The following is a 14690-nucleotide window of genomic DNA, read 5'->3' on the forward strand; positions in this document are numbered from 1 at the left end:
TATGGCTAACTAACTATATCACAGAGAAGAGGTTGTAGTATGGCTAACTAACTATATCAAAGAGAAGAGGTTGTAGTATGGCTAACTAACTGTGTGACAGAGAAGAGGTTGTAGTATGGCTAACTAACTGTATGACAGAGAAGAGGTTTTAGTATGGCTAACTAACTGTATGAAAGAGAAGAGGTTGTAGTATGGTTAATTTAACTGTTTAACAGAGAAGAGGTTGTAGTGTGGCTAACTAACTGTATGAAAGAGAAGAGCTTGTAGTATGGCTAACTAACTGTTTGACAAAGAAGAGGTTGTAGTATGGCTAACTAACTGTTTGACAGAGAAGAGGTTGTAGTATGGCTAACTAACTCTTTAACAGAGAAGAGGTTGTAGTATGTCTAACTCACTGTATGAAAGAGAAGAGGTTTTAGTATGGCTAACTAACTGTTTGACAGAGAAGAGGTTGTAGTATGGCTAACTAACTGTTTGACAGAGAAGAGGTTGTAGTATGTCTAACTCACTGTATGAAAGAGAAGAGGTTTTAGTATGGCTAACTAACTGTTTGACAGAGAAGAGGTTGTAGTATGGCTAACTAACTGTATGACAGAGAAGCTTTGGAAATGCCTCAGGCTTTGGCTCTGTTGAATGCTACACACACACCACAGTGACACACACACACACACACACACACACACACACACACACACACACACACACACACACACACACACACACACACACACACACACACACACACACACACACACACACACCAAAGAGACACACTCTCTTGCGCATGCGCAAACACACACACAATCACGCACGCACACACACACACACTGAAACCACTGCTTGTCCTTTCAGGTATACAAGCAGGCTCCCTCAAACCACAATGTCTAGATGTGATCTTTCCATGCAATATACCTTGATTTGATTTGTCTGTTCTCCCTCTAATGGCCAGCTATAAAAGGGGGCTTAAAGGAAGAATAATTAGAAAGGCTTTGTGTTTCTCTGGGTTAACTTGTGTGAGTGAGATATAGTGCATTTTCAATGAGCCCTGTTCCTGGGCCTACCATAACCAATCAATGGGTGGACTGTTGACCTTCCCTCTGCGTTGTAACTGGAGCTTGTAGGGCTGCGATAAAGCTACCAGGCTAGGTAGGCATGGTGGCGTCCCTCTGGGAGTGATACTCCTAAAAGGGATCTGTCTGTGTGGGTCGAATGGGAAACAGGAGGCTGCCTCTTCTCTACTGTGAGGCAAAAAGGTCCACATTGGTCACATTAATCACCACAGGGGTTATTGCTCTATTTATAGCCAGGCCTATCCATCTATATGCCTAATTATGTCTCTCTCTGCTTGTCAGTCCCCATCCCCTCCCTCCCTCCCTCCCTCTCTCTTTCTCTCTCTCTCTCTCTCCCTCCCCCCTCCCCCCTCTCTCGCTCCCCCTCTCTCTCTCTCTCTCTCTCTCTCTCTTTCTCTCCCACCCACCCCCCTCCCTCCCTCCCTCCCTCCCTCCCTCCCTCCCTCCCTCCCTCCCTCTTTCTCTCTCTCCCTCCCTCCCTCCCTCCCTCCTTCTCTCCCTCAAAGTCTCTGGAGAGAGTAAAAGGCCCAGGTCTATCTCCTCTGTCTCTTGTTGCCTTTTGTGTGTGTGTGTGTGAGAGAGAGAGAGAAACACGCACACACACAGAAACACACACACACGCACAGGTGTGCTAATTATAACAGGATATTATTAGTCCCGGCTAGTCTCCGGAAAATAAGTGCAGGGGATCTGCAGTGTCCAGAGCCAGTTGGGTTTTTCAGAGCCTGCCGAACAAGGCCTGCCTGTGGTGCCGTTCATGTACAAGTGTTTAAACTAGCGAGAGAGACTGTTTTTTTAATGGTTTGTCCCTTGTGTATTTCAGGGCTTTTTTTTCACTGTCTGAGATTTTTTTACTCACGCCAGCCTTGTACAGCCAATGTTCTTACTAGTTACTACACGTTTGCGCGCACACACACACACACACACACACACACACACACACACACACACACACACACACACACACACACACACACACACACACACACACACACACACACACACACACACACACACACACACACACACACACACACACACTCCTCACTTATCCATTCACACATAGCTACACACACCCCTCCCCTCATCCAGAGTGTATATAAAAGCTGTATTGAATTGCACCTTGGCCAGCAATGACTAATCATCCTTTTGGAGCCTAGAAGAATGTCTACTGCCTATGTCAGAGGATAGAGGAGAACGAAGTGAATTGTCCTCTGGTCTCCATTCAACTACTGTCGTAATTGCAAAGAAATTCAGAGGAGGTTTTCAGCAGCAGCAGCGTTGGAGATGTATTTATTTACCTCCCTCTTCCTCTGGTTGAGATGGTGCCTGGCCTGGCTGGGCTGGCTGCACTGGCTGCTGGTTGAGATGGTGCCTGAGCTGGCTTGGCTGGCTGGGCAGGCTGCGCTTGCTGGTGGTTGAAATGGTGCCTGGGCTGGCTGGGCTGGCTAGGCTGGCTGCTGGTTGAAATGGTGAATGGGCTGGCTGAGCTGGCTAGGCTGGCTGCTGGTTGAGATGGTGCCTGAGCTGGCTGCATTGGGCTTATGGGCATCAGGGACCCTTGAGACAGCTGGAGCCTCTCTCTCTCTTCCTGAGAGGAGCCCAGCTCTCACTCACTTCAGCCCAGTATTAATAAAAGCCCTGCCTGCTGCTCTGATCACAGCAACTTCCTCCCTGTGGATCAGCTACAGGAACCGTCTCTCTGACCTGGGGGCAAAACTAACCACAGATCATATGTTTCAACTAATTCAATTTGTTGCTATCAGTTATTTTAGATGCACGGATCGGCAGCACGTGTGCATGTGTGTTATGTATATTGTATGTATGTGTGATTGTGTGTATGTGTTATGTATGTGTGATTGTGTGTACTGTATTTATGTGTGATTGTGTGTACTGTATGTATGTGTGATTGTGTGTAAGTGTTATGTATGTGTCAGGGATTTCTTCGTCGTCAGACGATATGGCGAAATCATCGTCGGAAAATGAGGACCAATATGCAGCAGAGTTGAGATAGTTCATTTTGAACTTTTAATAAACTCAAAACGAACATACAAAAATAACAAAATAAACTCACGATTTACAGACAGTCCTGTTAGGCTCACACACGCTAAACAAGAAACAATCTCCCACAATTACACAGACAAACACACCCAACTAATATAGGACTTCCAATCAAAGGCAACACCACACAGCTGCCTTCAATTGGAAGTCCACCCCAATTAACCAAACATAGACATACAACCAGCTAGATCAACATAGAAATACGTGAACAAGGAACAGTGCCCAAAAACCCCGGAATACTTAAATCAAATGCCCTTTTAGAAAAAACACCACCCCGAACCACATAAACCAAATACCCTCTGCCACGTCCTGACCAAACTACAATAATAATTAACCCTTATACTGGCCAGGACGTGACAGTATGTGTGATTGTGTGTACTGTATGTATGTGTGATTGTTATGTATGTGTGATTGTGTGTGCTGTATGTATGAGAGATTGTTATGTATGTCTTATTGTGTGTACTGTATGTACGTGTGATTATGTGTACTGTATGTATGTGTGATTGTGTGTACTGTATGTATGTGTGATTGTGTGTACTGTGTGTGAGTGTTATGTATGTGTGATTGTGTGCACTGTATGTCTGTGATTGTGTATAATGAATGTATCTGTTATGTATGTGTGATTGTGTGCACTGTATGTCTGTGATTGTGTGTAATGAATGTATGTGTTATTGTGTGTATGTTTTATTTTGTGTGAGTGTTATGTATGTGTGATTGTGTGTACTGTATGGATGTGTGATTGTGTGCATTGTATGTATGTGTGATTGTGTGTACTGTATGCATGTGTGATTGTGTGCATTGTATGAATGTGTGATTGTGTGTACTGTGTGTATGTGTTATTTTGTGTGAGTGTTATGTATGTGTGATTGTGTGCACTGTATGTATGTGTGATTGTGTGTAATGAATGTAAGTGTGATTGTGTGTACTGTATGTATGCGTGATTGTGTGTAATGAATGTATGTGTGATTGTGTGTACTGTATGTATGTGTGATTTTGTGTACTGTATGTATGTGTTATTGTGTGTATGCTTTATTTTGTGTGAGTGTTATGTATGTGTGATTGTGTGCACTGTATGTATGTGTGATTGTGTGTAATGAATGTATGTGTGATTGTGTGTACTGTATGTATGTGTGATTGTGTGCTATATGTATGTGTGATTGTGTGTACTGTATGAATGTGTGATTGTGTGTACTGTATGTATGCGTGATTGTGTGTACTGTATGTATGTGTGATTGTTTATACAGTATGTATGTGTGATTGTGTGTACTGTATGTATGTGTGATTGTGTGTACTGTATGTATGTGTGATTGTGTGCATTGTATGTATGTGTGATTGTGTGTACTGTATTTATGTGTGATTGTGTGTACTGTATTTATGTGTGATTGTGTGTACTGTATGTATGTGTGATTGTGTGTACTGTATGTATGTGTGATTGTTTGTACTGTATGTATGTGCGATTGTGTGTACTGTATTTATGTGTGGTTGTGTGTGAGTGTTATGTATGTTTCATTGTATGTGTACTGTATGTGTGATTGTGTGTGAGTTATGTATGTGTGATTGTCTGTACTCTATTTGTGATTGTGTGTACTGTATGTGTGATTGTGTGTATTGAATGTATGCGTGATTGTGTGTACTGTATGTATGTGTGATTGTGTGTATGTATGTGTGATTGTGTGTACTGTATGTATGTGTGATTGAGTGTGCTGTATGTATGTGTGATTGTGTGTATGTATGTGTGATTGTGTGTACTGTATGTATGTGTGATTGTGTGTGCTGTATGTATGTGTGATTGTGTGTGTGTATACTCATGTGTGTTGCTCTGGCTCTATGACAATGAGAGGGAGCTATGTGAGAAATTCACTGCTGCTCGGGGGGTATTGTGTGTGTGGTTGTCTGTGTGTCTGGGAGCAGGAGAGGTTCTTCACAGCTGGCGTGACAGGAGACAGATCCACACATAGCTGGCGTGCCTCACTATAGTAGCCCTTCATTACTGATATCCTATTGACCTTTCTCATAACTCACTCACCTTTCATATTTCTGTCTCCATCATGGCTTTCTCCCAGACAAAGCACCACGGAATGAGTAGAGAATGAGTAGAGAGAGAGGGACAGGAGAGAAAGAGAGGGGAGGAGAGAGAGAGAAAGAGAGAGAGAGAGAGAGAGAGAGAGAGAGAGAGAGAGAGAAGAGTGTTCTGCGTCAGTAACAGCTGCTGAGGCTAAAGAACATGGTGTAAGAGATAGCAGCAGCGGGTGAGAATCAAGTCATTAAAGAACATTTTGCCACATTGCCTGTAGAAAAGTCAAGCTCATTGATGGCTACTGAAGCATTTGTCAGCGGTTAAGTCTGTGCAACCAAGTACTAACTCTGTGATCCCAATAATTTTATTGATGGCATTTGTTTAAACTGTAAACTTCCGAAACTGTAGCTCTGCAATATTGAAAATCCAATAACAAGGTGTGGAAACCAAAATCTGCTTTTCCATTTCAATGTATTTGAAAAGAAACATGCAATTATAGAATAAAAGTGCAAGGGTGCCAACATACACTATTTGGTCGCAACTGTATGATGATGGGTAGTATAGTAACCTGTTATAATAACCTGTTATAATAAGCTGTTATAACAACCTGTTATAATAACCTGTTTTAATAACCTGCTTTTATAGCCTGTTATAATAAACTGTTATAACAACCTGTTATAATAACCTGTTATAATAACCTGTTATAACAAGCTGTTATAACAAGCTGTTATAATTAACCTGTTTTAATAACCTGGCATAATAACCTGTTATAATAAGCTGTTATAACAACCTGTTATAATAAGCTGCTGTAATAACCTGTTATAACAACCTGTTATAATAACCCATTATAATAAGCTGTTATAACAAACTGTTATAATAACCTGTTTTAATAATCTGCTATAATAAGCTGATATAATAACCTGTTATAATAAGCTGTTATAATAGCCTGTTATAATAAGCTGTTGTAATAAGCTGTTATAATAACCTGTTATAATAACCAGGTGTAATAAGCTGTTATTAAACCAGGTGTAATAAGCTGTTATTATAAGCTGTTATAATAAGCTGTTATAATAAGCTGTTATAATAAACAGTTATAATAAGCTGTTATAAGAAGTTGGTATAATAAGCTGTTATAATAAGCTGGTATAATAACCTGTTATCCTACGCTGTTATAATAAGATGTTATAGCAACCTGTTATAATAAGCTGCTATAATAAGCAGTTATAATAAGCTGTTATAATATGCTGTTATAATAAGCTGTTGTAATAAGCTGTTATAATAAGCTGTTATAATAAGCTGCTATAATAAGCTGTTATAATATGCTGTTATAATAAGCTGTTATAATATCCTGTTATAATAAGCTGGTATAATAAACTGGTATAATAAGCTGTTATCATAAGCTGTTATAATAAGATGTTATAGTAACCTGTTATAATAACCTGGTATAATAAGCTTTTGTAATAACCTGTTATTATACCAGTTTATTATAACAGATTATTATAAGCTGTTATATTAACCTGTTATAATAAACTGGTATAATATACTGGTATAGTCCATCCTCCCTGAAATGTGAACAAATGGAAACATATGGATTGTGGATGGTGATGTTTGCATTGGTATGGGATGAGAGGATTTTAATATCCAGCTTTTAGCCTACCATGTATTTGACATGAGTTTGTTATGAATAATTTAAGATCTTAATGGTAAATCCTTCTCATTCCCATAGGTTTAAGTTTGAACTTAATAGCTCATATCCAGTGAAAAGGAGCTATTATTTTGACCTATTACAAATGTCGATCTAATATACTGTCCACACCAGTATATGGCCTCTGTGTGCAGGGAAAGTTTTGTTTTCTGTTCCTCCAATGAAATGTTGTTTTTACAGCTGCATAAGGGCATCGCGCAAAGGATGGACATACCACATGGGTTATTGAACATCATACCACATGGGTTATTCAATATCATACTACATCATACATCATGGGTTATTCAACATCATGGGTTATTCAAGATTATACCACATAGGCTATTCAACATCATACATCGTGGGTTATTCAACATCATGGGTTATTCAAGATTATACCACATAGGTTATTCAACATCATACATCGTGGGTTATTCAACATCATGGGTTATTCAAGATTATACCACATAGGTTATTCAACATCATACATCGTGGGTTATTCAACATCATGGGTTATTCAAGATTATACCACATAGGTTATTCAACATCATACATCGTGGGTTATTCAACATCATGGGTTATTCAACATCATGGGTTATTCAAGATTATACCACATAGGTTATTCAACATCATGCAACATGGGTTATTCAACATCATGCAACATGGGTTATTCAACATGACTGACAATGTTTGTTCTAATCATTTCTGTACACTTTTTCCTATGTCTCTAATAATTCTCGTTCTTCTCCTACCCCTCTCTGGTCTCCTGGCCTGTCTGTCTGTCTCCTGGTCTGTCTGTCTGTCTGTCTCCTGGTCTGTATGTCTGTCTCCTGGTCTGTTTGTCTGTTTGTCTGTCTGTCTGTCTGTCTGTCTGTCTGTCTGTCTGTCTGTCTGTCTGTCTGTCTGTCTGTCTGTCTGTCTGTCTGTCTGTCTCCTGGTCTGTCTGTCTCCTGGTCTGTCTGTCTATCTCCTGGCCGATCTGTCTGTCTATGTCCTGATCAATCTGTCTCCTGGTCTGTCTGTCTCCTGGTCTGTCTGTCTGTCTGTCTGTCTGTCTGTCTGTCTGTCTGTCTGTCTGTCTGTCTGTCTGTCTGTCTGTCTGTCTGTCTGTCTGTCTGTCTGTCTGTCTGTCTACTGATCTGTCTGTTTGTCTCCTTGTCTGTCTGTCTCCTGGTCTGACTGTCTGTCTATCTCCTGGTCTATCTCTGTCTTAGATCTGGCAGATAACCTGGCTATGGATGACTTCACGTTCCATGACCATTTGCTGACCCCTCAGCTCACTTCCGACAGGGCGGGAGGGCCGTCTTCGTCTGCGGCTGTCCTGGTTCTGAGTCACCTGGATGGGGCTCTCACTCTGACCCTCTTCCTTCTCCTCCTGCTGCTGCTTGGACACCAGTGACCAGTAATCAGTGATCCATCCCTGCTTCTCACCCACAGCTTTCAGAAGAATAATAATATATTAATCTAAAGGAGATGGATATGTGTCTTCTGCTGTAACCAATCCCTCCAAAATATATATATATAGTGCAGCCCTGGGGATTACAGCAGGCTGATTCTGAGATTCCACAAACATAGTCAGACATTGTTTTGACACTATTAAGATGACATTACTACTGAGGCCTTCCATGCCTCCCACCTATTTCTTCTCTCTTTCCTCTCTTCACCCCTCTATCCTCTCTCTTCACCCCTCTCTCTCCTCTCTCCTCGCTCTCCTCTCTCTCCTCTCTCTTCACCCCTCTATCTCTCTCCTCTCTCTCTCCTCTCTTCTCTCTCCTCTCTCTCTCCTCTCTCTTCTCTCTCTCCTCTCTCTTCTCCTCTCCTCTCTCTCTCTTCTCTCTCCTTTCTCCTCTCTCCTCTCTCTCTCCTCTCTCTTCTCTCTCCTATCTTCTCTCTCCTCTCTCTTCACCCCTCTATCTCTCTCCTCTCTCTCTCTCTCCTCTCTTCTCTCTCCTCTCTCTCTCCTCTCTCTTCTCTCTCTCCTCTCTCTTCTCCTCTCCTCTCTCTCTCTCTTCTCTCTCCTTTCTCCTCTCTCCTCTCTCTCTCCTTTCTCTTCTCTCTCCTCTCTTTTCTCTCTCTTCTCTCTCCTATCTTCTCTCTCCTCTGTCTTCTCTACCCTCTCTCTCTCCTCTCTTTTCTCTCTCTTCTCTCTCCTATCTTCTCTTTTCTCTCTCTTATCTTCTCTTTTCTCTCTCTTCTCTCTCCTATCTTCTCTTTTCTCTCTCTTCTCTCTCCTCTTTTCTCTTTCTTCTCTCTCCTCTCTCTTCTCTCTCCTCTCTTTTCTCTCCTCTCTTCTCTCTCCTCTCTCCTCTCTTCTCTCTTTCCTCCCTCCTCTCTTGCCACAGCAGACTGATTCTGAGATTCCACATAGCCAGACATTGTTTTGACAGTATTAAGATGGCATTACTACTGAGGCCTCCCGTGTACAGAACAGTTCAATGACTCGTCCAAAGCTGACATGGGACTTTCTGTGTCAGCTCTTTGTGAATGAACTGTCCTCTCAATCTGTTTAAAACTCTGTTTGTTGAATAGAGACTCATGGATGTCCTTTGTCTTCGACTGCCATGCCATCCAACTGTTCTAGATAAACCCAATGCACCATGTAAATAAGTGTGACTATGGCCTTTCCCTTCCCTCCCCTCTGGCCTCCTCTCATTCTGGTTAAGTGCTCCCATTACTCTTTGCTCATAGGAAATCCCCCTCCACTGCAGCTAACCCATCTAGACTAAACCTGGTGTTGTGACAAAGTAACTGTCTGAGTCTCTGAGGCCCTTAGAGCGGAGACTCTCATCCCTAGAGGAGCTACAGGTGTTCTGTTCTTTCAGGTGAAGAGGACTCAGAACTCACAGAGTGGACAGACATCAGTGACACTCTCTCTCCACCCTTCTATCTCTCTCTCCTCTCTCCTCTCTCTCTCTCTCTGTCTCCACCACTTTCTCACTCTCTCCTCTCTCCTCTAACTCTCTCCTCTCTCTCTCTCTCCTCTGTCTCCACCACTCTCTCTCTCTGATCTCCTCTCTCCTCTCTCTCTCCTCTGTCTCAACCACTCTCTCTCTCTCTCTCTCTCTCTCTCTCTCTCTCTCCTCTCTCCGGTTTCCTCTAACTCCCTCCTCTCTCTCCACCCCTGTATTTTTCTGTCCTCTCTCTTCACCCGTCTCTCATTTTACCTCTAACTCTCTTTCCTTTATCTGTCTCTCCTCTCTCTTCCCTCCTCTATCTCTCTCTCTGTCCTCTTTCTCTCACTCTCACTGCATTGTGTCACCCTGCAGGGAGAAGGCATTGAAAGCAGTTAGTTAGCTCTGACGCCCACTTCCTCCGTGGGCAGTAAAATTATCCCTGGGATATGTTGCGATTAGAGGACATTAAGGGGTTAAGGGGTTGTTGTGAACTCACAGGTCCCACAGGCCAAGGTGACACCCAACTGGGATGAATTTCAAAATGTGCTTTAAACATGCTGTTTGTCAGAGCAGGTGGTGTATTTTCTGTCTGTCTGTCTGTCTGTCTGTCTGTCTGTCTGTCTGTCTGTCTGTCTGTCTGTCTGTCTGTCTGTCTGTCTGTCTGTCTGTCTGTCTGTCTGTCTGTCTGTCTGTCTGTCTGTCTGTCTGTCTGTCTGTCTGTCTGTCTCTCTCCCTCATTCTGTCTGTCTCCCCCTCTCCCTCTCTTCTTGATTGTGACCTGATGAAGACAATATTATGCCTGTTAGATTAAAGGTTAGCTCCGAGAGTCAACCCCTCCAAGTCACTTGTCCCCCTCTTGTCTCCGCTGACGCGCCACCATGGCAACTGTTTCCAGGAAGCATTGTATTGGATCAGATTGATTCGCCTGAATCAAGTGTTTATCGCCTTTCAACCATTAGTGTTCGCTTCTCTTACTGTTTGGAAACACCTTGTAGTGCTTTTTCAGTAGTAACCTTTCCCAAAAATTAAAAGGATAGTTCACCCCACAGGGGGGTTAATTGAGGTCTTAGCTGTTGAAGAAAAATAACAAGTGTTTTCTATCTGCTTGGTTTGCTGATCAGTAAAGCTAGTAACTCATGGGAGTATATACAGATGTAGGATCATCATTTGATCACTCTTTTGTTGCTGAGAATTTTCCTGCACAGCAGGAAATGAAAACTTGTAGTGTATTGAAGGTTTAAAAAGGCTTCTAACTGGCTCAAATTAAGATCCTACATCTGTATTCTCCTATCCTTGCCTGAAAACTGTACAGAATGTTGTTTTTGTTGTCTGTATTTTTGATGCCATGATCAAGAATTATGTTTAATTGCAATGTTAATAGTTTTGAATGAAGATGAATGAACAATCCTGCCATCAACTGGTCAATAATACATCCTGATAGGAGGAGCATTCTCTTTTCTCTTCTGAGCTGTGTCCCAAATGGCACCCTATTCCCTATATACAGATGTAGGATCTTAATTATTTGATCACACTATTATTTGATCACTCTATTGTTGCTGAAAATGCAAAGTTGTAGTGTATTTGAGTTTTTATAAGGCTTCTAAAGTTTGTAATTTCCACTTTAAAAGGTCAGACTTGATTTGCCCGAACAAAAAAATATCAAGCCTTCCAAAAACATCTATTAATTATAATCCATGTACTAATGAACATTTCCTGTTGCTGCAGGATTATTTTCCTGCTGTATAAAACTGGCTCAAATTAAGATTCTACATCTGTATTCTCCTATCCTTGCCTGAAAACTGTACAGAATGTTGTTGTTTTTTGTCTGTATTTTTGATGCCATCTTCAAGAAATATATTTAATTGCAATGTTGATAGTTTTGAATGAAGATGAATGAACAATCCTGCCATCAACTGGTCAATAATACATCCTGATAGGAGGAGCATTCTCTTTTCTCTTCTAATCTGTGTCCCAAATGGCACCCTGTTCCCTATATACAGATGTAGGATCTTAATTTGATCACTCTATTGTTGCTGCGAATTTTCCTGCACAGAAGGAAACGCAAACTTGTAGTTTATTTGAGTTTTAAGCAGGCTTCTAAAGTTTGTAATTTCCACTTTGAAATTTCAGTCTTGATTTGCCCTAATGAAAAATATATCAACCCCTACAAAAATGTTAATTTATTCACATTTCCTGTTGCAAACTGACTTAAATTAAGATCCTACATCTGTAGTGCACTGCTTTTGATCAGGGCCCTATTGGCTTGGTCAAAAGTAGTGCACTACATAGGGAATAGGGTGCAATTTGGGATGCAAGCAAGCTGTACATTCCCAGCATTATTTAGCATGGGGAAAGAGCAAGGAGGAATATGTGTAGAGACAATGTACAGTTTTGTTTTATCTTTAATTTAATTTTCGAGTTCTCCACAACTTTTCGGAAGTTTGCTATTTTCAAACCTTCCCAATGCTTGGAAGGTATATATTAATGTATGTACAATAATACAAACCTGGTTCACCAGGACTTACAAATATTTGTGTCTACATTATTATTTAAAATCAAAATGGCTATTTGAGGCAAAGTAATAAAAATAAAGTACTACAAATGACCAGCTACATTAAGTAGCTACATTAAGACTGAGTTAATGTGTATTGCGTTTCTTATTGATACACTACATGACCAAAATTATGTGGACACCTAAACTATATGCTATAGTTTCCACTGCTCCAGAGTCCAATGGCAGCGAGCTTTACACCACTCCAGCTGACACGCGGTATTGCACATGGTGATCTTAGGCTTGTGTGCAGCTGCTCGGCCATGGAAACCCATTTCATGAAGCTCCCGACGAACAGTTCACTCACTACCAAGTTCCAAACTCCCACTCGGCGGTCCCGCTCTGTGAGCTTGTGTGGCCTACCACGTCGCGGCTGAGCCGTTGTTGCTCCTAGACATTTCTACTTCACAATAATAGCACTTACGGTTTACCGGGCGGCTCTAGTAAGGCAGAAATTTGACGAACTAACTTGTTGGAAAGGTGGCACCCTACTCCATGTTGAAAGTCACTCTCTGTCATCTATGGAGATTGCATGGCTGTGTGCTCGATGTTATATACCTGTCAAAAACGGGTGTGGCTGAAATAGCCGAGTCCACTAATTTGAAGGGGTGTCCACAGACTTGTGTATATAGAGTGTTCCTATGGTACACTCTTAGAAAAAAGGTGCTATATAGAACCTAAAAGGGTTCTTCAGCTGTCCCCATAGGAGAACCCTATGAAGAACCCTTTCTGGTTCCAGGTAGAACCCTTTTGGTTCAAGGAGGGTTTTTCATGGAACCCAAAAGTGTTCTACCTGGAACCAAAAAGGGTTCTCTGGAACCAAAAAGGGTTCTCCAATGGGGACAGCCGAAAAACACCTTTGGATCCCTTTTTTCTAAGAGTGTAAGATAATGGGTACGTCTCAAATGGCACCCTATTCCTTATATAGTGCACTACTTTTGACCTGAGCACTATGAGCCCTGATCAAACACTGTTTGGGGAATAGGCTGCCATTTGGAATGTACACAACATGTTTAGACAGAGTGTAATTAAGAACTGAATGTCCAATTAGTGACGAAATAATCTCAGCTGATTGCAGAGCAGTGAGGATCAAGTGACTGTCTGGCACAGGGGTGGGCAACTCCAGTCCTCGAGGGCCTGACTGGTGGCACACTTTTTCTCCATCCCTAGCAAACACAGCTGATTAATCAAATTGCATTCTAAACTGAGGATCATGATTAGGTGATTATTGGAGTCAGGTGTGTTTGCTGGGACTGGGGCAAAACTGTGACACCAATCAGGCCCTCGAGGACTAGAATTGCCCACCCCTGTTAAAGACTCTGGCAAGTTATTCTGGATAGGTAGGCCTACTGTCCAGGGACAGGGGTGGATAAGTAAAGGGGTGGTTCTTTAGCACCTATCAATCAATGGATGCGTTACACACTACAGATGACTTTGAAGGCGAGTCAAGACTGACTGATATAGGAAAAACAGATTCCACAGCACCTCTTCAGATGATGAGGTCTATGTGCCAAATGGCACCCTATTCTGTATATAGTGCACTATGGGCTCTGGTCAAAGGTGCACTATGTCGGGAATGGGGTTCCATTTAGGATGTCCTCCAGCGATTTTTGTGTTGGTCTGATTGGGATCGGTCTCCCGCCTTGCATGATGAACAATAGCTGGGCAATAGAGAACAAAAGAGGATTCCCCCCCCCCCACACACACACACACACACACTTGTGCCATGTCATGAGGATACCTGGACCACCTGTTGAGATGTGCCTTTTGTTAAGTAAATCAGCTGATAAATGAGCTGAAAAGCAGACTGGAGCAGGACTTTAAGCCTGAGCCCCCCTATCAATTCAATTTACATTTAAGGGACTTTATTGGCATGGCAAACATATTTTTGCATTGCCAAAGCAAGTGAAATAAACAATAAAACATTTACAGTAAACATTACAAACACAAACGTTCCAATAATAAAAAAATCTAATGTCATTGACCTCCCAGGACAAATGATCCCTTACACCTGACCAGCTGACAAACACTCACTCTGCCATGACTCACACATCCAATTAGTTAATGAGATTTATTAAGGTTGTGTTTGTATTTAGTCTCCATGTGAACAAGTATAAATGCTATTGTCTCTTCTTCAGCCTCTGTTAACAGGGCCATCACCAAAGCTGCACACACGCGAAACACCTGCAGCTCACCCAGGGAGGGAGAGGGAGAGCAGCCAGGCAGCTGACCCAGGGAGGGAGAGGGAGAGCATCCAGGCAGCTGACCCTGGGAGGGAGAGGGAGAGCAGCCAGGCAGCTGACCCTGGGAGGGAGAGGGAGAGCAGCCAGGCAGCTGACCCTGGAAGGGAGAGGGAGAGCAGCCAGGCAAATGACCCTGGGAGGGAGAGGGAGAGCAGCCAGGCAGCTGACCC

General features: G+C 42.3%; 1 protein-coding gene across 1 annotated transcript in view; it reads left to right on the forward strand.

Annotated features, from left to right (window-relative positions):
- Positions 1–8817, forward strand: part of gpc3 (glypican 3) — a 425503-nt gene extending 416686 nt beyond the window's left edge. Inside the window, exon 8 of the mRNA XM_045724105.2 lies at positions 8047–8817. Coding sequence (XP_045580061.1) covers positions 8047–8231 — 185 coding nt within the window. The 3' untranslated portion in view covers positions 8232–8817. The remainder of the gene's footprint in view (positions 1–8046) is intronic.
- Positions 8818–14690: the final 5873 nt, after the last annotated feature.

This window comes from Salmo salar, chromosome 09, assembly GCF_965601325.2.
Source record: "Salmo salar chromosome 09, fSalSal1, whole genome shotgun sequence".
Lineage (NCBI taxonomy): Eukaryota > Metazoa > Chordata > Actinopteri > Salmoniformes > Salmonidae > Salmo > Salmo salar.